Below are 23,388 nucleotides of genomic sequence, written 5' to 3'. Positions count from 1 at the left end.
CCCCAGAGTCCTGGTCGTTGCAGTAATGTCGCTCTTCCACCAGGGGGAGTGATATTACGTCTGATGGTACTAAAGGAGTTCACTTTGCCAGGTATCACAAGTCATGCACTACACTTCACACTCCAGTCCACCAGGGGGAGCCTTGCTTCTATCTATTAGGGCACTCCTCACACACGGGTAAAACTGGTGGGTTGGATAGGAAGTCAGGCAGAAGCTACCTGGGTTTGACCCAGAGAGGACCTGTCAGGCAGACAGGGGAGTGGAGGAACATCTGAGCTGCAGACAGAGGGTCCTGTTGGGGGTGGGATTGTGACAGAGGCCAAGCACGAGATAGAACGTTACGGAGCTGCGCCTGCACCCATTGCGGCAGCATCCTAAGAAAGGACACGAAGAGAAGTGTATTGTGGAGAGTGAGAAACGAAGTCACAGCACAAGGAGATAATACCGGGAGGAGTTCTGCCCCAAGATCGTCAGCCTCCTTCTGAGGCGCGTAGCCGGTGGCCGGAACACCGAGGGAGTAATTGACTCTACGTATTACTTCAGAGACCAGCAGGACAGTCAATTCCAAGTTGGTTGCCTGACCTTAATACCTAAGAAGACACGGAGGCAAATTGTGGGAGAGGGGCGTCACTAGGGTCCCTATAAATAAGCTCCAGGCCTACCCCGTCATACGGGTTGTCCTATCCATACCATCTGGGGGACAGAGAGATAGAAGATCAGAAACATCCATGAAAGTTGTGAGGACTATCCCGTGGTGCTCAGCAGGGAGGTACTACAACACACAGGCGCTAGTAGGAAGGCTACTGATTTCCACCTGGATAAGGGAACTCTGGATGTGCCTTCGGACCGGCCGGACTCTGCCTGCCCTGTGAACAGTACTCTGGACTGTGGACCCTGAAGTCTTCAGTAAAAGGTAAAGAGACTGCAACCTTTGTGTCCTCGTTATTCATTGCGCCTTACTACGTCTACCATCACCACCTATACAACTGGGAAGCCCTGGGGATACACTTCACCTGTGGGAAGGTACACCATCTAGCTGCCATTCCATCACCCCAGCGGACCCCAAGCAGTGTCGGTCACCCTGACCGAATACCACAGGTGGCGTCACGAACACCAGACAAACTACACCTTTCATTGGACGCCCCTCAGAAGGGCCACGGACCGGGTCGGGCCACCATGACATCTCCAGAACCAAGAGAGAAAGACCCGGTACCGAGTACCCCATTGCCCTACACGTGGGGGTGATCCAACTTCACCCAGTGATGTCACAGTACAGGGATAATACACACAGCGATGTCACAGTACAGGGATAATACACACAGTGATGTCACAGTACAGGGATAATACAGTGATGTCACAGTACAGGGATAATGCACACAGTGATGTCACAGTACAGGGATAATAGACACAGTGATGTCACAGTACAGGGATAATACACACAGTGATGTCACAGTACAGGGATAATACACACAGTGATGTCATAGTACAGGGATAATACAGTGATGTCACAGTACAGGGATAATAGACACAGTGATGTCACAGTACAGGGATAATACACACAGTGATGTCACAGTACAGGGATAATACACACAGTGATGTCATAGTACAGGGATAATACAGTGATGTCACAGTACAGGGATAATAGACACAGTGATGTCACAGTACAGGGATAATACACACAGTGATGTCACAGTACAGGGATAATACACACAGCCATGTCACAGTACAGGGATAATGCACACAGCGATGTCACAGTACAGTGATAATGCACACAGTGATGTCACAGTACAGGGATAATACACACAGTGATGTCATAGTACAGTGATAATACACACTGTGATGTCACAGTACAGGGATAATAGAGTGATGTCACAGTACAGGGATAATACACACTGTGATGTCACAGTTCAGGGATAATACACACAGTGATGTCACAATGCAGAGATAATACACACAGTGGTGTCATAGTACAAGGATAATACACACAGTGATGTTACAGTACAGGGATAATACACACAGTGATGTCACAATGCAGAGCTAATACACACAGTGATGTCATAGTACAGGGATAATGCACACAGTGATGTCATAGTACAGGGATAATGCACACAGTGATGTCATAGTACAGGGATAATACACACAGTGATGTCCCAGTGCAGGGATAATACACACAGCGATGTCACAGTACAGAGATAATACACACAGTGATGTCACAGTACAGAGATAATACACACAGTGATGTCACAGTACAGAGATAATACACACAGTCATGTCACAGTACAGAGATAATACACACAGTGATGTCACAGTACAGGGATAATACACACAGCGATGTCACAGTACAGAGATAATACACACAGTGATGTCACAGTACAGAGATAATACACACAGTGATGTCACAGTACAGAGATAATACATACAGTGATGTCACAGTACAGGGATAATACACACAGCGATGTCATAGTACAGGGATAATGCACACAGTGATGTCATAGTACAGGGATAATGCACACAGTGATGTCATAGTACAGGGATAATACACACAGTGATGTCCCAGTGCAGGGATAATACACACAGTGATGTCACAGTACAGGGATAATACACACAGCGATGTCAAAGTACAGAGATAATATACATAAAGGTATCAGAGCATAAGAATAATACACACACGAAATGTCACGAAATGCAGGAACAATGCATACGCACAAATTATGTCACTGAACAGGAACAATTAAAAAAGTAACGTCATTTACAAGGGATAATACACACATCAGACATAAAAAAGGTTTCACATTAAAACTTAGAACAGGGCCATATGCATTTTTCTTCCTGCCATCCCATGTCTATACTCATCACTAACTACTTTATGTCTGAGATGACTTTGGCCGCTTTAGTTGTCGGTTCTCATAGTTGCTGCTATAACCGCAGCCCTGGAAGTGACAGCCATGATCCAGGGATTCCTTCTTATCATCATATTAGTATTGGGGATGTATCTTTCTTTAATACGAGGCCCTTGGAAACTGTGCTGTGGTGTTTGTTTTCTTGTAGTGGATATTGGGAACTAATCCGAGCATGTGCTGTGATTTCCTTACTGTAGTGGGACATTACAGTGCAATAGACATATAAAGTTATATCAATTAAAATGTTTTGCTTTACCAGATGTGTCCACCAGGGGGTGCAAACCTCTTTTAGATCAGCAGCTGCCAGTATCACAGTGTGCAGCTCTTGGTGCTCATTCATTGCAAACCTGCATGATAAACCCACAGACATAGAATGTCTTATAAAAGTGAGACCCCCTCACCTCCCCCTAAGCATTCACAGTTCTGTTCTTCCGAGACAGGAAACATTGTATGTTGTATGTGTGGATGCTGCAAATGACAATAATAACACTCCATAGAGCGTCACCATCAGACTTCTCATTGCTGAAAATTCTAAAACTCAGTTATGCCGCAGTGATTTTATATCTTTTCTGTGTACAAGAAAAAAACAAAACACACACTTGCTAAAATTTACATATCCTATACTCCAAGAGAGATTAACCCTAATATTCAAAGAGAATATATCAGCACTTATTTAAATATATAAGAAGCGGTATGGCTGTCCCCTAATTAAAAAGATACCTTTTTTGTAGAGATCTGATGTGCCGGTCTTGAGAAATCAAGTGTAGATGTCATATGCAAATCAGGCTGAAGGTGCACTGGGGGCGTGTCAGTGCACTTGGAAGAAGCAGTCTAGGTGCATTGACACGCCTCCCTGGATCTACATAAGAAGATGGGTATTACAGATCCTATGATCATACTGGACATACCGTCCACCCCTATGGACTTTGATGTTTATGCCTAGTCTGTTTTGCTCATACTTCAATAATTTTTTTTTTATTTGATATATTTTTTACTTTTCTTTATACATTATATATATATATATATATATATATATATATATATATATATATATACAGCTGAAATTAGAAGTTTCCATTCACTATATAAAAGGACACATATGCATGTTTTTCTCAATATTCTTCAGACTTTCCCATGATGCTACACAAAGAAGCAGTGTGTTTCAGGTGTGCATTAAAATGCATCCACAGGTGTCTCTAATTAGCTCAGATGTTGCAAAAAGACTTCCAAACACATGACATCATCACATGGGCAGTCCAGAATTGTTGAAAGGCATAGTAATCGTAGTGTATGTAAACTTATGAATTTGCAGTAAGTAATAAAAATCTCTTAAAATATTCTCTCTCTCATTATTCTGGCATTTGGCAAGTATTAATAATGATGGTAATCCTAAATGACCTAATAAGGAAAAGGTTTATTCTAATTTTGAGAAAAACATGCAGATGTGTCATTTTATATAGTGCATGTAAACTTCTGGTTTCAGCTATGTGTGTATATATATATATATTTTTTTCTTTTCTTTTTTTCTTTTCTATTATTTTTGCATTTTTTATGAGTTTCATCTTGGGGACACGAATCACTTATAAAATATACTACAATACTGTAAGATTGTGTGACACCCCAGGAGTTCGGGTACCACAGTGGTATTGCCTTCCTCTCGGGGAGGGTGATGCCATGCCTGGAAACAAGGAGGATCCCTTTAACAGGTAGCACATACATTCAACATGTCCTGATTCCAGACCAGAAGGGGGAGCGCTGAACCCGGTTTCAGGGGAGCTTCTCTAGATATATGATCTGGTTTGGAGGAGGCGTTAGCTCAGATTGTGTGAGACAGTGAAAGAGAAAGGAGCACAGGAGAAGTGAAGAGCTGGAGGGGAGCTGCGACTGGGCTCCCTCCACGCTGAAGCGCAGGAACCGGACACCGGGAGTCTGAGGCTGTGTGGGACTTCATGCCCCACAGCTGAAACCGGAGGGCAGGAGATTAAAAGTTACTTGCCTACAACTACACCTGAAGGTACAACAACATACAGAGCCCGGAGTCCCAGTAAATAGAGACACCTGTAAAAAGGCCCGCGCTGCCTGCCATGCGGGTACTGTCCTAGGACAGAGAGAGAGAGGACCTTGTGAGAAGCCACAGGCAGCAAGGGACTATAATACAGCACAGAGTGGAAGGCTCCCAATCTGTCCTGGCTAAGGGGATCCCTAATCGTTTCCAGGCTACCTGGACCCCACCATCACCTGTTACCGGTACCCTGGACTGTGGCCGAAAACCACCAGTAAAAGGTAAAGAGATTGCAACCTTGTGTCCTCTGATTCTTTCTGGCACTATCTTTGCCTACCACACCGGGAGCCCTGGGGACTAAGCTTCACCTGTGGGAAGCATCACCATCATTGCTGCAATAACATCACCCCCGGTGGTCCCCGTTAAGCAGCGTCGGTCATCCCTGACCGAATACCACAGATGGCGTCACGACGAACATTCTTTATTTTTATTTCAAAACAACCCCTTTATATACTTTCCCTTAAACTTGGATGTCCAGGGCCACGGACCAGGTCACCGCTACCGTGAGCACCCCTTTAACCCCTTCCCGACATCGGACGTACTATACCGTCCGATGTCGGGTCCCCTGCTTTGATGTGCGCTCCGGCGGTGAGCGCACATCAAAGTCGCGACATGTCAGCTGTTTTTTACAGCTGACATGTGCGCGCAATAGCGGCGGGTGAAATCGCGATCACCCGCCGCTATTAACTAGTTAAATGCCGCTGTCAAACGCAGACAGCGGCATTTAACTACCGCATCCGTCACATGATCGGGGGTCGGCGATGAGTCAGGAAGGTAACCATAGAGGTCCTTGAGAGCTCTATGGTTACTGATCGCCGGTGGCTGTGAGCGCCCCCCTGTGGTCGGCGCTCACAGCACACCTGCAATTCTGCTATATAGCAGCGATCTTATGATCGCTGTTATGTAGCAGAGCCGATCGGGCTGTGCCTGCTTCTAGCCTCCCATGGAGGCTATAGAAGCATGGCAAAAGTTAAAAAAAAAAGTGAAAAAAAAATGTGAAAAAAATAAAAAAAATATAAAAGTTTAAATCACCCCCCTTTCGCCCCAATCAAAATAAATCAATAAAAAAATATCAAATGTACACATATTTGGTATCGCCACGTTCAGAATCGCCCGATCTATCAATAAAAAAAAAGCATTAACCTGATCGCAAAACGGCGTAACGAGAAAAAAATCGAAATGCCAGAATTACGTTTTTTTGGTCGCCGCAACATTGCATTAAAATGCAATAACGGGCGATCAAAAGAACGAATCTGCACCGAAATGCTATTATTAAAAACGCCAGCTCGGCACGCAAAAAATAAGCCCTCACCCGACCCCAGATCACGAAAAATGGAGACGCTACGGGTATCGGAAAATGGCGCAATTTTATTTATTTTTTTTTTTGCAAAGTTTGGAATTTTTTTTCACCACTTAGCTAAAACATAACCTAGACATGTGAGGTGTCTATGAACTCGTACTGACCTGGAGAATCATAATGGCAGGTCAGTTTTATCATTTAGTGAACCTAGCAAAAAACACAAACAAAAAACAAGTGTGGGATTGCACTTTTTTTGCAATTTCACCGCACTTGGAATTTTTTTCCCATTTTCTAGTACACGCCATGGTAAAACCAATGATGTCATTCAAAAGTACAACTCGTCCCGCAAAAAATAAGCCCTCACATGGCCAAATTAACGGAAAAATAAAAAAGTTATGGCTCTGGGAAGGAGGGGAGTGAAAAACGAAAATGGAAAAACGAAAAATCCCACGGTCATGAAGGGGTTAATGACCACCGGACCCGGCCCGAGTATCCCCTAGGGCGGCCCTGGCGGGCGCTCCAATTGCATTGCATCTCTTATGTATAGTAATGCAAAAATTACAGACACGTGGGGGGTCACGCTGCACGTGGGAAGGGGGTCAGTGAGCATTGGAAAAGAATTAAATGCTGCACACACCATTATCTGCAGTATCTAAGGGGTTAATCTGCTGTGTTTGGAGCCCATCCCTATTGCATAAGGTGCTGTCTTTAAATAGTTGAACTTTGCCTGAAACTGATATCACAGGGAAACTGTTGTAAACATCTGTTTGTTTGTTATTATGATTATTATTGTTATGTATTTTACGGTCATTATTATTAGGCCACGTTCACACATTCGGTATTTATTTATTTGTATTTTTACAGATTTATGACAAAACCTGAAGGATTAGTCCCAGCAAAGTGAATGAGAACCCTGAAGTCTCATGCATACGTTCCTTACTTTTTCCTAGCAGATGTAAATCCGCAGCGTGTCGATTCTTTCAGAGTTTTTGCTACAGATTTCAACTATGCTAAAAAAAAAAAAAATCTGTACCAAAAAAACGCACCTATTTTGTGCAGCGTTTTTTCCTACAAAGAGATGCAAAAAAAAATCTACACCAAATAGCGAAACAAAGTAACAAAATTCACTTAAGAAATCACTTTAAACACTTTATTTCAGCGTCCCCCCAGTCGCACAGACCCCATGTTGTTTCCAGGTCATAAAAAGTTCTAGGTGTGGAGTAAAGTGTGTCAGTGAAGGGGTTAACCTGTGCACTAATTGCTTTCGCAGTCCTCCTCCTCCTCCTATGATCTCATATGGGCTCCTCCGGCCAGGGAAGGGTTACACAAGCCTCGCAAGGTGAGGGCTGCTGCACTGCACTGCTGGCTTTATGCACTGACACAATTTCCTCATATGTGGCGGCTTCTCAAGTTTCAACACAAGGATGGGTGGAGAGAGTACACGTCTGCTGCCCTGCAACCTTCCCAGGGAGAAGAAGAGTCTCCAAGAAGCAGGATATGGGATGTGATACAATGTAGCCATGCAGTGCAGATGTGCTGCCCTGAGGATCATCCCCCCCACCAGAGTGGTGCCCAAGTGCCAGCGAGAGCGGAGAAGACGAAAGACCCCAGAAATGCCACGCAGGCAGCAGTGAGCAGGCAACCCCTGTGCTCGTACAGAGAGGCTGCTGTGTGACAACAAGTACTACAACTCCCAGCCACTGCAAGGATGCACAGGGTAAGGAAGTACTTTAGGGGCAGCGGTAGAGCCCTGGCGTTCATCTTCGTCGCCTCTATCATCTGGCTGATATTTGACATGGCAGCGCTGAGGTTTTCTTTCGATGAGGTCAATAGCAAGTTGCAAAAAGAGGAACTTTTCCGCAGGGATAAAGTGGGATCCGAATCCTGGAATCCCCCAGGAAGGGGCAATGTGGACAACAAGTGGCGAGAGGCGAGGGACCCCCTGCGAAAGGACGTTACTAAGTTAAAAGGCATATTTTACCCTCCTGCGGATGAACTTGCTGGACCAGCTCATGCACTTGACAGTAACGCTAAAATCATGGCCAAAAATAGAAAAAGGACTATAAAGCCCAGGATATTTAATAACACTTTATCTCCAAAAGCCAAAAACCTGAATCTTGAACCGGGGGCTGAGGAAGGGAAAAAGCCAGAAGTTGTAAATGTCACAGATGTTCTTTTGTCAAAAGGGCAATTTCCCAATCCTCCGGCAGAAGAAAGGTTAATAGTCAGACTGAAAAATACTCCCCCTGTTGTAAAGTTGGGGGATGTACCCCATCAGGAAGAACTTGTAGGCGCGGGAGACTTTCAGAGTATGGTTAAAAGCAATGACATGGTAACGCCTAAATTTAGAGTTGAGCCTAAAGATGCCGTAGAAAGTAAGGATGCTGGGGCCCCTAATGATGGAAAAAATGCAGTGGGGCCCCACGATGTTGTGGTCTTCAAAAATGGAACAGAACCAAAAGGTGTAGTTGTGTTGCAAGGAGCAGGGGACCATAAAGATGTGGCTGTGCCCAAGGATACAGGGGATTCTAAAGATATGGGAAATCCTAAGGATGATGTGGCCTCCAAAGATAAATCAGAACTAAAGGGTAAAAAGGAGAAGGAGGAAGAGGCCCCTAATAATGATGCAGTGCCGAAGGATGCAGAAAAACCTAAGGAAGAAAATGGAGAACCCCCTAAAGATATCATGGCCCCTAAACTTGATGCAGCAGATTCTAAGGTTGCAGGAGACCCCAAAGATGGAGCTAAGCACATGGATGCTGGGGCCCCTAATGAGAAGTCTGCACCCAAAGATGTAGGACCCCTTAAAAATGTATTGAAGGCCAATGATGGAGCTGCTCCTAAAGGTGTCTTAGAGCCCAAAGAAGTACGAGACCCTAAAAATGTAGATAATGAAAATGCCAAACAATTAGACAATCTCGATCAACATCCTGATGCAAATGTTGTATTCATTAATAAATTAAATATCAATAATGACAAAGTGGATAAACTGCCGCCCAACAATGTATCTGCTGACGTTGTACCTAAAGAGGCAGTCAATAATGGTTTATCTAATGGTGACGCCAAGGGATCCAAATCACTGAATGAAACGGTTAAAAAAGTGAAACCTTCTCCGAAGCCGGGATCTAATATTACTCAAATCAGTGCAAATGCGAAAAACTCCAACTTGATGCTCAATATCAAAGAAGGCTTTTTAGGAAAAGTGGCGAATAAAGAAAAGAACCCTCCGGGTAATATCAAGGAGAAAAACTCAAGGAAAGTGACCAACACCAGCTCTGACCATGGCGTGGAAGCTGAAAATGAAGTAATTAAGTTGAAGCCACATATTGCCAAGCATAAAGTATTAACTATTGATTTAACTATGAGTCCAAGAGATGCGAGAGCACCGGGCCAGTTTGGGAGACCCATGGCGGTCCCTAAAGATAAGGAGCAAGAAGCAGGCAGAAGGTGGAAAGAAGGAAACTTCAATGTCTACCTTAGTGACATTATCCCACTTGACCGAGCTATCGAGGATACCAGGCCCAAAGGGTAAGAAGTCCCTCAAGTGCTTGAACTCTTGATATCCAAATGTGCAGATATTAATGTATAATATATAATTTATTATTAATCTCCTTCTTCCTGTTCTTAACAAGGACATTAGCAGCAATATACTCACTCTGATCCTTGTATAAACTTGGCATGCTCTAATTTGAGCAAATGTCATTGTGAAGGGAGGAGGAGGAGGTGAGCTGTGACATCACTTATTGGGAATGATGCATCATGTGTTATCTACTGTATATAGAGGTGTTATCAATCATTGTACAGGAGGGGGAGGAGGTGAGCTGTGACATCACATATTGTGAATGCTGGATCCTGTGTTATGTACTGTATATAGCGGTGTTATCAGTCATTGTACAGGAGGAGGAGGTGAGCTGTAACATCACCTATTGTGAATGGTGGATCCTGTGTTACCTACTACGTATAGAGTTTTCAGTCATTGTACGGGAGGAGGAGGTGAGCTGTGACATCACCTATTATGAATGGTGGATCCTGTGTAATCTACTGTATATAGAGGTGTTATCAGTCATTGTACAAGAGGAGGAGGAGGTGAGCTGTGACATCACCTATTGTGAACGATAGATCCTGTGTTATCTACTGTATATAGAGGTTTTATCAGTCATTGTACAGGAGGAGGAGGAGAGCTGTGACATCACCTATTATGAATGGTGAATCCTGTGTAATTCACTGTATATAGAGGTGTTATCAGTCATTGTACAAGAGGAGGAGGAGGTGAGCTGTGACATCACCTATTGTGAATCCTGTGTTAACACCTCTATATACAGTAGATATCAGTCATTGTACAGGAGGAGGTGAGCTGTGACATCACCTATTGTGAATGGTGGATCCTGTGTTATCTACTGTATATAGAGGTTTTATCAGTCATTGTACAGGAGGGAGAGGAGGTGAGCTGTGACATCACCTATTGTGAATGATGGATCCTGTGTTATCTACTGTATATAGAGGTTTTATCAGTCATTGTACAGGAGGGAGAGGAGGTGAGATGTGACATCACCTATTGTGAATGATGGATCCTGTGTTATCTACTGTGTACAGAGGTGTTACCATACATTTTAATCCTGTCTATAATGATAAATAGCTGAAAAGTCTTTTGAACAGAACAGGAATCTTGAGTCTAGCATTAGGACTAGTGGCTAATATAGAAATCTTGCCATTTGTATCATTTAGATAGTGGTTATGTATAATTAAAAATAATATTAATGAAAAAAACATTTAACATAAAAAAAAATATTTTAACCAATAAGTCATAAGACTATAAATACAGCGCCACTTTTGTCCACTGACTGTTTCAGGTTTTGCAGCAGCTTTCACATGAATACTAGATTCAGACCCAGGATATGTATATTTCTGGAAGAAAGCAGATGTTTCTTTTTTTTTTCATCTCGTACAACCACATTAGGAAATTGTGTAGGTGTGAGACGGTTATAGACTGTGTCGATCTTTTTACACTATGCTCTAGTTCAATATGAAAAACATCGCAGAAGAAGAAACCACTCGTGCAAAACTCCCAAGTGCTGAAGTTTAAAGGATGCAAGACCAACTCCGAATATCACATTATCTGGTTTGTGAATAGGAAAGTGATGGCTGCGGTGGGTTAGTGCATCAGAAGGGCTGCTATGAAATGTATAAATGATGCTATAATGCACTGTGACACCAATCTATTATTCATGTAGAAAGTCCGACAAGTGCTTGTTTCTTACATGCACATTCTAGAATAAAGGAAGTTCATAATTTTGTAGTTTGGATACAGAGCATCCAAGTCTTGTAGGGAACTATAGACACCCTGGACTGAAGAGTTAAACAGAATGTGTCGTCAGAAAATGACCTATTGTTAGTGTCAGTTTTTTTATGTTACATTCATTTTTACATTTATTTTGATTTGTTTTTTATTCATATCACTATGTAAAAAAAAATGAAGGAAAAAAATTCACAATGAACACTAGGCCTAATATTAGACTATTACAGCTTGTTCTTTATATGGCCATTAGAAGCAATAGGCTGACTCAGACTCTTTGTGTAGAAGCATTATCTGGGGGCAAAGGTCATTTAATTAGAGGGGAGGAGGTGGGCTGTGACATCACCTATTGTGAATGGTGGATCCTGTGTTATCTACTTTATATAGAGGTGTTATCAGTCATTGTACAGGAGGAGGAGGTGAGCTGTGACTTGACCTATTGTGAATGGTGGATCCTGTGTTATCTACTGTATATAGAGGTGTTATCAGTCATTGTACAGGAGGAGGAGGTGAGCTGTGACATCACCTATTGTGAATGGTGGATCCTGTGTTATCTACTGTATATAGAGGTGTGATCAGTCATTGTACAGGAGAAAGAGGAGGTGAACTGTGACATCATCTATTGTCAATGGTGGATCCTGTGTTAGCACCTCTATATACAGTAGATAACACAGGATCCACCATTCACAATAGATGTCACAGCTCACCCCCTCCTCCTGTACAATGACTGATAGCACCTCTATATACAGTAGATAACACAGGATCCACCATTCACAATAGATGTCACAGCTCACCTCCTCCTCCTGTACAATGACAGATAGCACCTCTATATACAGTAGTTATCTGTCATTGTACAGGAGGAGGAGGTGAGCTGTGACATCTATTGTGAATGGTGGATCCTGTGTTATCTACTGTATATAGAGGTGCTATCAGTCATTGTACAGGAGGAGGGGGTGAGCTGTGACATCTATTGTGAATGGTGGATCCTGTGTTATCTACTGTATATAGAGGTGTTATCAGTCATTGTACAGGAGAAAGAGGAGGTGAGCTGTGACATCATCTATTGTGAATGGTGGATCCTGTGTTATCTGCTGTATATAGAGGTGTTATCAGTCATTGTACAGGAGAAAGAGGAGGTGAGCTGTGACATCACATATTGTGAATGGTGGATCCTGTGTTATCTGCTGTATATAGAGGTGTTATCAGTCATTGTACAGGAGAACGAGGAGGTGATCTGTGACATCATCTATTGTGAATGGTGGATCCTGTGTTATCTACTATATATAGAGGTGTTATCAGTCATTGTACAGGAGAAAGAGGAGGTGAGCTGTGACATCATCTATTGTGAATGGTGGATCCTGTGTTATGTGCTGTATATAGAGGTGTTATCAGTCTTTGTACAGGAGAAAGAGGAGGTGAGCTGTGACATCACATATTGTGAATGGTGGATCCTGTGTTATCTACTGTATATAGAGGTGTTATCAGTCATTGTACAGGAGGAGGAGGTGAGCTGTGACATCATTTATTGTGAATGGTGGATCCTGTGTTATCTACTGTATATAGTGGTGTTATCAGTCATTGTACAGGAGGAGGAGGTGAGCTGTGACATCACCTATTGTGAATGGTGGATTCTGTGTTATCTACTGTATATAGAGGTGTTATCAGTCATTGTACAGGAGGAAGAGGTGAGTTGTGACATCACCTATTGTGAATGGTGGATTCTGTGTTATCTACTGTATATAGAGGTGTTATCAGTCATTGTACAGGAGGAAGAGGTGAGCTGTGACATCACCTATTGTGAATGGTGGATTCTGTGTTATTTACTGTATATAGAGGTGTTATCAGTCATTGTACAGGAGGAAGAGGTGAGCTGTGACATCACCTATTGTGAATGGTGGATTCTGTGTTATCTACTGTATATAGAGGTGTTATCAGTCATTGTACAGGAGAAAGAGGAGGTGAGCTGTGACATCACCTACTGTGAATGGTGGATCCTGTGTTATTTTCTGTATATAGAGGTGTTATCAGTCATTGTACAGGAGGAGGAGGTGAGCTGTGACATCACCTATTGTTAAATTTGGATCCTGAGTTATCTACTGTATATAGAGGTGTTATCAGTCATTGTGCAGGAGAAAGAGGAGGTGAGCTGTGACATCGCCTATTGTGAATGGTGGATCCTGCTTCAGTATTTGGTTAAGTGGAAGGGCTATGGTCAGGAGGATAATTCCTGGGTTGTCGCCTCTGATGTTCATGCGGCCGATTTGGTTCATGCCTTCCATGTGGCGCATCCTGATCGCCCTGGGGGTCTTGATGAGGGTTCGGTGACCCCTCTTCAAGGGGGGGGTACTGTTGTGAACTCTGTTTTTGGGCTCCCTCTTGTGGTCACAAGTGGTACTGTGTGAGTGCTGTCTTTGGGCTCCCTCTGGTGGCTCTTTGTGTCTTTCTGCAGGTTTTTGGCTGGCATCAGCTGTCTTGTTATCTGGTAGTTGGTTTTCTATTTAGCTCACCTGGACTTTCAGTTGTTGCCGGCTGTCAATGTATTCAGTGCTATTTGGAGCTCTCCTGCATTCCTTCGTTATCAGTCTCTTCAAGAGAAGCTAAGTTTTTGTTTATTCATTTTTTGATCACCAGTGTTCAATATGTTTCTTGGTTGGTGATTAGTCCTTGTCCAGCTTGCTTATATGTGATTTCCTCGCTTGCTGGTAGCTCTAGGGGGCTGAGTTTCTCCCCCCACACCGTTAGTTGGTGTGGGGGTTCTTGTATTCTCAGCGTGGATATTTTGCATAGGGTTTTCTACTGACCGCACAGTTACCTATCTGTCTTCTGCTATCTAGTATTAGCGGGCCTCATTTGCTGAATCTGTTTTTATTTCTACGTTTGTATTTTCCCCTTACCTCACCGTTATTATTTGTTGGGGGCTTCCTATATCTTTGGGGTTATTTCTCTGAGGCAAGTGAGGTCTTATTTTTCCCTCTAGGGGTAGCTAGTTTCTCAGGCTGCGTCGAGACGTCCAGGATTTTAGGCACGTTCACCGGCTACCTTTAGTGTGTTTGGTTAGGATCAGGTTTGCGGTCAGTCCAGTTACCACCTCCCTAGAGCTTGTTTCTATGTTCAGTAACTTAGCTAGTCCGTTTTGTGATCCTCAGCCACTAAGGATCATAACAGTACAGCCGGCTATAAAGTGTTTAATGCATCGCAGAAGTGGGATAAGAGAAGTCCTGAGTACAATTTTTTTTTTCTCTCCCTTTGCTGCAGTCTGTCCAGCTTCTCTCATCCCCTTAATCTCTGGGTGGTTTTGAGTTCAGCTGCAGACATGGATATTCAGAGTCTGACTTCTAGTGTGGATCATCTTGCTGCAAGGGTGCAAAGCATTCAGGATTTTGTTGTTCATAGTCCTATGTCAGAGCCAAAAATACCTATTCCTGAGTTGTTTTCTGGAGATAGATCTAGGTTTCTGAATTTTAAGAATAATTGTAAATTATTTCTATCTTTGAGACCTCGTTCCTCTGGTGATTCCGCTCAGCAAGTTAAAATTGTTATCTCCTTGTTACGTGGCGACCCTCAGGATTGGGCTTTCTCCCTGGCACCAGGAGATCCTGCATTGCTGAATGTGGATGCGTTTTTTCTGGCGCTTGGACTGCTTTATGAGGAACCTAATCTTGAGAACCAGGCAGAAAAGGCTTTGCTGGCCCTCTCTCAAGGTCAGGATGAGGCAGAGGTGTATTGTCAGAGATTTAGGAAATGGTCGGTGCATACTCAATGGAATGAGTGTGCCCTGGCTGCAAATTTCAGAGAGGGTCTTTCTGAAGCCATTAAGAATGTTATGGTGGGGTTCCCCACGCCTGCTAGTCTGAATGACTCAATGGCTTTGGCCGTTCAGATTGATCGGCGTTTGCGGGAGCGCAAATCTGCGCACCATCTGGCGGTGTTTTCTGAGCAGAGACCTGAGTCTATGCAATGTGACAGAATTCTGACCAGAAGTGAGCGGCAAAGTCATAGACGTCAAAATGGGTTGTGCTTTTACTGTGGTGATTCTACTTATGTTATCTCAGCATGCTCTAAGCGCTTAAAAAAAATCGCTAAACCTGTCACCGTTGGTACTATACAGCCTAAATTCATTTTGTCTGTTACTTTAATTTGTTCTTTGTCATCCTACTCGGCTATGGCTTTTGTGGATTCAGGTGCTGCCCTGAATCTGATGGATTTGTCGTTTGCCAAGCGCTGTGGTTTTGTCCTGGAGCCTTTGCAATTCCCTATTCCACTGAGGGGAATTGATGCTACACCATTGGCTGAGAATAAGGCCGGGGTCACACTAGACCGTAATACGGACGAGTGCTATGCGATAAAAAATCGCATAGCACTCGGCCCAATGTTAATCTATGGTGCAGCTCCCATCATCCGATATTTTCTCCACCGTATTTCGGATCCGAGGGAACTCGCATCAGGCTGCGATTGTCAGCGTATCTCGGCCGAGACTCGCCAATGCAAGTCTATGGGTGCGAGAAAAAATCGGATTACACACGGACCATGCGTGTGCATTGCGAGAAATACGCAGCGGTGTTCTATAGAAAAGCTGGTAATTCAATTGCCGGCTTTTCATTTCTCCTTCCCAAACCCGACAGGATATGAGACATGGTTTACATACAGTAAACCATCTCATATCCCCCTTTTTTTTGCAGATTCCACACTACTAATGTTAGTAGTGTGTATGTGCAAAATTTCAGCGCTGTAGCTGCTAAAATAAAGGGTTAAATGGCAGAAAAAATTGGCGTGGGCTCCCGCGCAATTTTCTCCGCCAGAATGGTAAAGCCAGTGACTGACGGCAGATATTAATAGCCAGGAGAGGGTCCATGGTTATTGGCCCCCCCGTGGCTACAAACATCTGCCCCCAGCCACCCCAGAAAAGGCACATCTGGAAGATGCGCCTATTCTGGCACTTGGCCACTCTCTTCCCACTCCCTGTAGCGGTGGGATATGGGGTAATGAAGGGTTAATGCCACCTTGCTATTGTAAGGTGACATTAAGCCAGATTAATAATGGAGAGGCGTCAATTATGTCACCTATCCATTATTAATCCAATTGTATGAAAGGGTTATAAAACACACACACATTATTAAAAATTATTTTAATGAAATAAACACAGCGGTTGTTTCAGTATTTTATTCCTCTCTCAATCCATCAGAACACCCTCGCTTGGCAAAATAATAAACGCACAAGATACATACCCTCAGCTGAACCGTCACGTCCCACGAGGTAATCCATGATCTGAAGGGGTTAATTATTTTACAGGCAGGAGCCCTGCAAATGCAGCTGTGCTCGTGCTTGTAATTCCCCGGCGAATGAATGAAATGTAGGTCATTGACCTATAGTTACCTTCAGTCGCGGTGATGCGCCCCCTGGTGGATGTCCTCATATGACCTGGAGCGTGGGAAAAAGTTCCCAGGCTGCAGTTCATGAGAACATCCAGCAGGGGCGCATCACCGCGACTCAATGTAAGTATAGATCACTGCTTTCCTTTCAGCACCCGGGGGATTACAGGCACGAGCGAGTGGTTTATCGCAGCTCGTGCCTGTAATATTAGTTAACCCCTTCAGATGGATTACATCGTGGGACGTGATCGGACATCAGAAGGTATGTATCTTGTGCGTTTATTATTTTTCCAAGCGAGGGTGTTCCGGATGGATTGAGAGAGCAATAAATTATTAAAACAACCGCTGTGTTTATTTCATTAAAATAATTTTTAATCGTGTGTGTGTGTTTTTTAACCCTTTCATACAATTGGATTAATAATGGATAGGTGTCATAATTGACGCCTCTCCATTATTAATCTGGCTTAATGTCACCTTACAATAGCAAGGTGGCATTAACCCTTCATTACCCCATATCCCACCGCTACACGGGAGTGGGAAGAGAGTGGCCAAGTGCCAGAACAGGCGCATCTTCCAGATGTGCCTTTTCTGGGGTGGCTGGGGGCAGATGTTTTTAGCCATGGGGGGGCCAATAACCATGGACCCTCTCCTGGCTATTAATATCTGCCCTCAGTCACTGGCTTTACCGCTCTGGCGGAGAAAATTGCGCGGGAGCCCACGCCAATTTTTTCCGCCATTTAACCCTTTATTTTAGCAGCTACAGCGCTGAAATTTTGCACATACACACTATTAACATTAGTAGTGTGGAATATGCAAAAAAAGGGGGGATATGAGATGGTTTACTGTATGAAAACCATGTCTCATATCCTGTCGGGTTTGTGCAGGAGAAATGAAAAGCCGGCAATTGAATTACCGGCTTTTCACAGATATCGCGCTGAATGAAATATAAATACAGAATATATATATATGTGTCTCAATGACATATATATACACTCACTGGCCACTTTATTAGGTACACCTGTCCAACTTCTTGTTAACACTTAATTTCTAATCAGCCAATCACATGGCGGCAACTCAGTGCATTTAGGCATGTAGACATGGTCAAGACAATCTCCTGCAGTTCAAACCGAGCATCAGTATGGGGAAGAAAGGTGATTTGAGTGCCTTTGAACGTGGCATGGTTGTTGGTGCCAGAAGGGCTGGTCTGAGTATTTCAGAAACTGCTGATCTACTGGGATTTTCACGCACAACCATCTCTAGGGTTTACAGAGAATGGTCCGAAAAAGAAAAAAAATCCAGTGAGCGGCAGTTCTGTGGGCGGAAATGCCTTGTTGATGTCAGAGGAGAATGGGCAGACTGGTTCGAGCTGATAGAAAGGCAACAGTGACTCAAATCGCCACCCGTTACAACCAAGGTAGGCCTGAGAGCATCTCTGAACGCACAGTGCGTCGAACTTTGAGGCAGATGGGCTACAGCAGCAGAAGACCACACCGGGTACCACTCCTTTCAGCTAAGAACAGGAAACTGAGGCTACAATTTGTACAAGCTCATCGAAATTGGACAGTAGAAGATTGGAAAAACGTTGCTTGGTCTGATGAGTCTCGATTTCTGCTGCGACATTCGGATGGTAGGGTCAGAATTTGGCGTAAACAACATGAAAGCATGGATCCATCCTGCCTTGTATGGAGCATCTTTGGGATGTGCAGCCGACAAATCTGCGGCAACTGTGTGATGCCATCATGTCAATATGGACCAAAATCTCTGAGGAATGCTTCCAGCACCTTGTTGAATCTATGCCACGAAGAATTGAGGCAGTTCTGAAGGCAAAAGGGGTCCAACCCGTTACTAGCATGGTGTACCTAATAAAGTGGCCGGTGAGTGTATATATATATATATATATATATATATATATATATATACTGTATATATGTTTTCCCGAACATTTGAGCACATAATTCCATTAGATGTCGGTTTTGCAAGCTTGCGAGAAAATCTCGGCATACGGATGCCATACGGATGTCACACGGATGTCACACGGATCATTTGATGCGAGGAAATCGCATCCTCGCACTGCACACGGATCACTGTTTTTGAAACATTTGTGCGATTCTCGGCCGTGAAAAACGGACCGTTTTTTTATACGTTAAGTGTGTCCCCGGCCTAAGCCTCAGTATTGCACTCAAGTGACCATGTGCATGACTCCTGTACATCAGGAGGTGATTCGCTTTCTTATGCTGCATAATTTACATGATGTTGTCGTTTTGGGTCTGCCATGGCTGCAGGCCCATAATCCAGTTCTGGATTGGAAAGCTATGTCTGTGTCAAGTTGGGGTTGCCAGGGGATTCATGGCGATGCTCCTTTGGTGTCAATTGCTTCTTCCACTCCTTCTGAGGTCCCTGAGTTTTTGTCGGACTACCAGGATGTATTTGATGAGCCCAGATCCGGTGCCCTGCCTCCTCATAGGGATTGTGATTGTGCTATAAATTTGATTCCTGGTAGTAAGTTCCCTAAGGGACGACTTTTTAATTTGTCTGTACCAGAACATGCCGTGATGCGGAGTTATATAAAGGAGTCTTTGGAGAAGGGACATATTCGCCCGTCCTCCTCCCCTCTTGGTGCAGGATTCTTTTTTGTGGCCAAGAAGGATGGTTCTCTGAGACCTTGTATAGATTACTGTCTTCTAAATAAAATCACGGTCAAATTTCAGTATCCTTTGCCATTATTGTCTGATCTGTTTGCTCGGATTAAGGGGTCCAGTTGGTTCACCAAGATAGATCTTCGTGGTGCGTATAACCTTGTGCGTATTAAGCAGGGGGATGAATGGAAAACAGCATTTAATACGCCCGAAGGCCATTTTGAGTACTTGGTGATGCCTTTTGGACTCTCTAATGCTCCTTCTGTGTTTCAGTCCTTCATGCATGACATCTTCCGAGAATATCTGGATAAATTTATGATTGTGTATCTGGATGACATTTTGGTCTTTTCTGATGATTGGGAGTCCCATGGGAAGCAGGTCAGGATGGTATTTCAGGTCCTGCGTGCTAATGCCTTATTTGTGAAGGGCTCAAAATGTCTCTTCGGAGTACAGAAGGTTTCCTTTTTGGGTTTTATTTTTTCTCCTTCTACTCTTGAGATGGACCCAGTCAAGGTCCAGGCTATTCATGACTGGACTCAGCCTACATCCATTAAGAGTCTTCAGAAGTTCTTGGGTTTTGCTAATTTTTACCGTCGCTTCATCGCTAATTTTTCTGGCGTGGTTAAGCCCTTGACGGATTTGACCAAGAAGGGTTCTGATGTGACTAATTGGTCTTCTGCGGCCGTGGAAGCCTTTTGGGAGCTGAAGCGCCGGTTCTCTTCAGCTCCAGTCTTATGTCAGCCAGATATCTCTCTTCCTTTTCAGGTCGAGGTTGATGCTTCTGAGATTGGAGCAGGGGCTGTTTTGTCGCAGAGAAGCTCTGATTCCTCTGTAATGAAGCCTTGTGCTTTCTTTTCAAGAAAGTTTTCGCCTGCCGAGCGGAATTATGACGTTGGTAATCGGGAGTTGTTGGCTATGAAGTGGGCATTTGAGGAGTGGCGACATTGGCTCGAGGGAGCTAAGCATCGTGTGATGGTCTTGACTGATCACAAAAATCTGATTTATCTCGAGTCTGCCAAGCGGCTGAATCCTAGACAGGCTCGTTGGTCGTTGTTTTTCTCCCGTTTCGATTTCGTGGTCTCGTACCTGCCTGGTTCGAAGAACGTGAAGGCTGATGCTCTTTCTAGTAGTTTTGTGCCTGACTCTCCGGGAGTTTCAGAGCCGGCTGGTATCCTCAGAGAGGGAGTGATTTTGTCTGCCATTTCCCCAGATTTGCGACGAGTGCTGCAGAAATTTCAGGCGGATAGACCTGACCGTTACCCACCAGAGAGACTGTTTGTCCCTGATAGATGGACCAGCAGAGTTATTTTCTTCGGTGTTGGCAGGTCATCCTGGGATTTTTGGTACCAGAGATTTGGTGGCTAGGTCCTTCTGGTGGCCTTCCTTGTCGCGGGATGTGCGTTCCTTTGTGCAGTCCTGTGGGATTTGTGCTCGGGCTAAGCCTTGCTGTTCTCGTGCCAGCGGGTTGCTTTTGCCTTTGCCTGTCCCGAAGAGGCCTTGGACGCACATTTCTATGGATTTTATTTCGGATCTTCCAGTATCTCAGAGAATGTCTGTCATCTGGGTGGTGTGTGATCGTTTTTCCAAAATGGTCCATTTGGTGCCCTTGCCTAAGTTGCCTTCCTCCTCCGATTTGGTTCCTTTATTTTTTCAGAATGTGGTTCGCTTACACGGCATCCCTGAAAATATTGTGTCTGACAGAGGATCCCAGTTTGTGTCCAGATTTTGGCGGATCTTTTGTGCTAAGATGGGCATTGATTTGTCTTTTTCGTCGGCTTTCCATCCTCAGACGAATGGTCAAACCGAGCCAACTAATCAGACCTTGGAAACGTATTTAAGATGTTTTGTTTCTGCTGATCAGGATGATTGGGTGACTTTTTTGCCATTGGCCGAATTTGCCCTTAATAATCGGGCTAGTTCTGCTACTTTGGTTTCGCCTTTTTTCTGCAATTCTGGTTTTCATCCTCGTTTTTCCTCGGGTCAGATTGAGCCTTCTGACTGTCCTGGGGTGGATTCTGTGGTGGATAGGTTGCAGCAGATTTGGAACCATGTGGTGGACAATTTGAAGTTGTCTCAGGAGAAGGCTCAGCGCTTTGCCAACCGCCGTCGCGGTGTGGGTCCCCGACTTCGTGTTGGGGATTTGGTATGGCTGTCTTCTCGGTATGTGCCTATGAAGGTCTCCTCCCCTAAATTCAAGCCTCGCTTCATCGGTCCTTATAAGATTTTGGAAATCCTTAAACCGGTGTCTTTTCGTTTGGACCTCCCAGCGTCGTTTGCCATTCATAATGTGTTCCATAGGTCTTTGTTGTGGAGGTATGTAGTGCCTGTGGTTCCTTTTTTTTGAGCCTCCTGCTTCGGTGCTAGTTGAGGGCGAATTGGAGTACGTGGTGGAGAAGATCTTGGATTCTCGTATTTCTAGACGGAGGCTTCAGTATTTGGTTAAGTGGAAGGGCTATGGTCAGGAGGATAATTCCTGGGTTGTCGCCTCTGATGTTCATGCGGCCGATTTGGTTCATGCCTTCCATGTGGCGCATCCTGATCGCCCTGGGGGTCTTGATGAGGGTTCGGTGACCCCTCCTCAAGGGGGGGTACTGTTGTGAACTCTGTTTTTGGGCTCCCTCTTGTGGTCACAAGTGGTACTGTGTGAGTGCTGTCTTTTGGCTCCCTCTGGTGGCTCTTTGTGTCTTTCTGCAGGTTTTTGGCTGGCATCAGCTGTCTCGTTATCTGGTAGTTGGTTTCCTATTTAGCTCACCTGGACTTTCAGTTGTTGCCGGCTGTCAATGTATTCAGTGCTATTTGGAGCTCTCCTGCATTCCTTCGTTATCAGTCTCTTCAAGAGAAGCTAAGTTTTTGTTTATTCATTTTTTGATCACCAGTGTTCAATATGTTTCTTGGTTGGTGATTAGTCCTTGTCCAGCTTGCTTATATGTGATTTCCTCGCTTGCTGGTAGCTCTAGGGGGCTGAGTTTCTCCCCCCACACCGTTAGTTGGTGTGGGGGTTCTTGTATTCTCAGCGTGGATATTTTGCATAGTGTTTTCTACTGACCGCACAGTTACCTATCTGTCTTCTGCTATCTAGTATTAGCGGGCCTCATTTGCTGAATCTGTTTTCATTTCTACGTTTGTATTTTCCCCTTACCTCACCGTTATTATTTGTTGGGGGCTTCCTATATCTTTGGGGTTATTTCTCTGAGGCAAGTGAGGTCTTATTTTTCCCTCTAGGGGTAGCTAGTTTCTCAGGCTGCGTCGAGACGTCCAGGATTTTAGTCACGTTTACCGGCTACCTTTAGTGTGTTTGGTTAGGATCAGGTTTGCGGTCAGTCCAGTTACCACCTCCCTAGAGCTCGTTTCTATGTTCAGTAACTTAGCTAGTCCATTTTGTGATCCTCAGCCACTAAGGATCATAACAGGATCCTGTGTTATCTACTGTATATAGAGGTGTTATCAGTCATTGTACAGGAGAAAGAGGAGGTGAGCTGTGACATCACATATTGTGAATGGTGGATCCTGTGTTATCTACTGTATATAGAGGTGTTATCAGTCATTGTACAGGAGGAGGAGGTGAGCTGTGACATCACCTATTGTGAATGTTGGATCCTGAGTTATCTGGTGTATATAGAGGTGTTAGCAGTCATTGTACATGAGAGGGATGAGGTGAGCTGTGACATCACCTATTGTGAATGGTGGATCCTGTGTTATCTACTGTATATAGAGATGTTATCAGTCATTGTACAGGAGGAGGAAGCGAGCTGTGACATCACCTATTATGAATAAGTGAATCCTGTGTTATCTAGTGTTTGACTGCTAAAAAGTTTCCTTTATAGAATA

General features: G+C 44.1%; 1 protein-coding gene across 1 annotated transcript in view; it reads left to right on the top strand.

The window, feature by feature from the left end:
* The first annotated feature begins 7,585 nt into the window (after positions 1–7,585).
* Positions 7,586–23,388, top strand: part of GALNT5 (polypeptide N-acetylgalactosaminyltransferase 5) — a 42,218-nt gene continuing 26,415 nt past the window's right edge. The window contains exon 1 of the mRNA XM_077272928.1: positions 7,586–9,790. Coding sequence (XP_077129043.1) covers positions 7,971–9,790 — 1,820 coding nt within the window. The 5' untranslated portion in view covers positions 7,586–7,970. The remainder of the gene's footprint in view (positions 9,791–23,388) is intronic.

The sequence above is a fragment of the Ranitomeya variabilis genome, chromosome 7, assembly GCF_051348905.1.
Source record: "Ranitomeya variabilis isolate aRanVar5 chromosome 7, aRanVar5.hap1, whole genome shotgun sequence".
Classification (NCBI taxonomy): domain Eukaryota; kingdom Metazoa; phylum Chordata; class Amphibia; order Anura; family Dendrobatidae; genus Ranitomeya; species Ranitomeya variabilis.
This window is presented reverse-complemented; position numbering and strand designations above follow the sequence as displayed.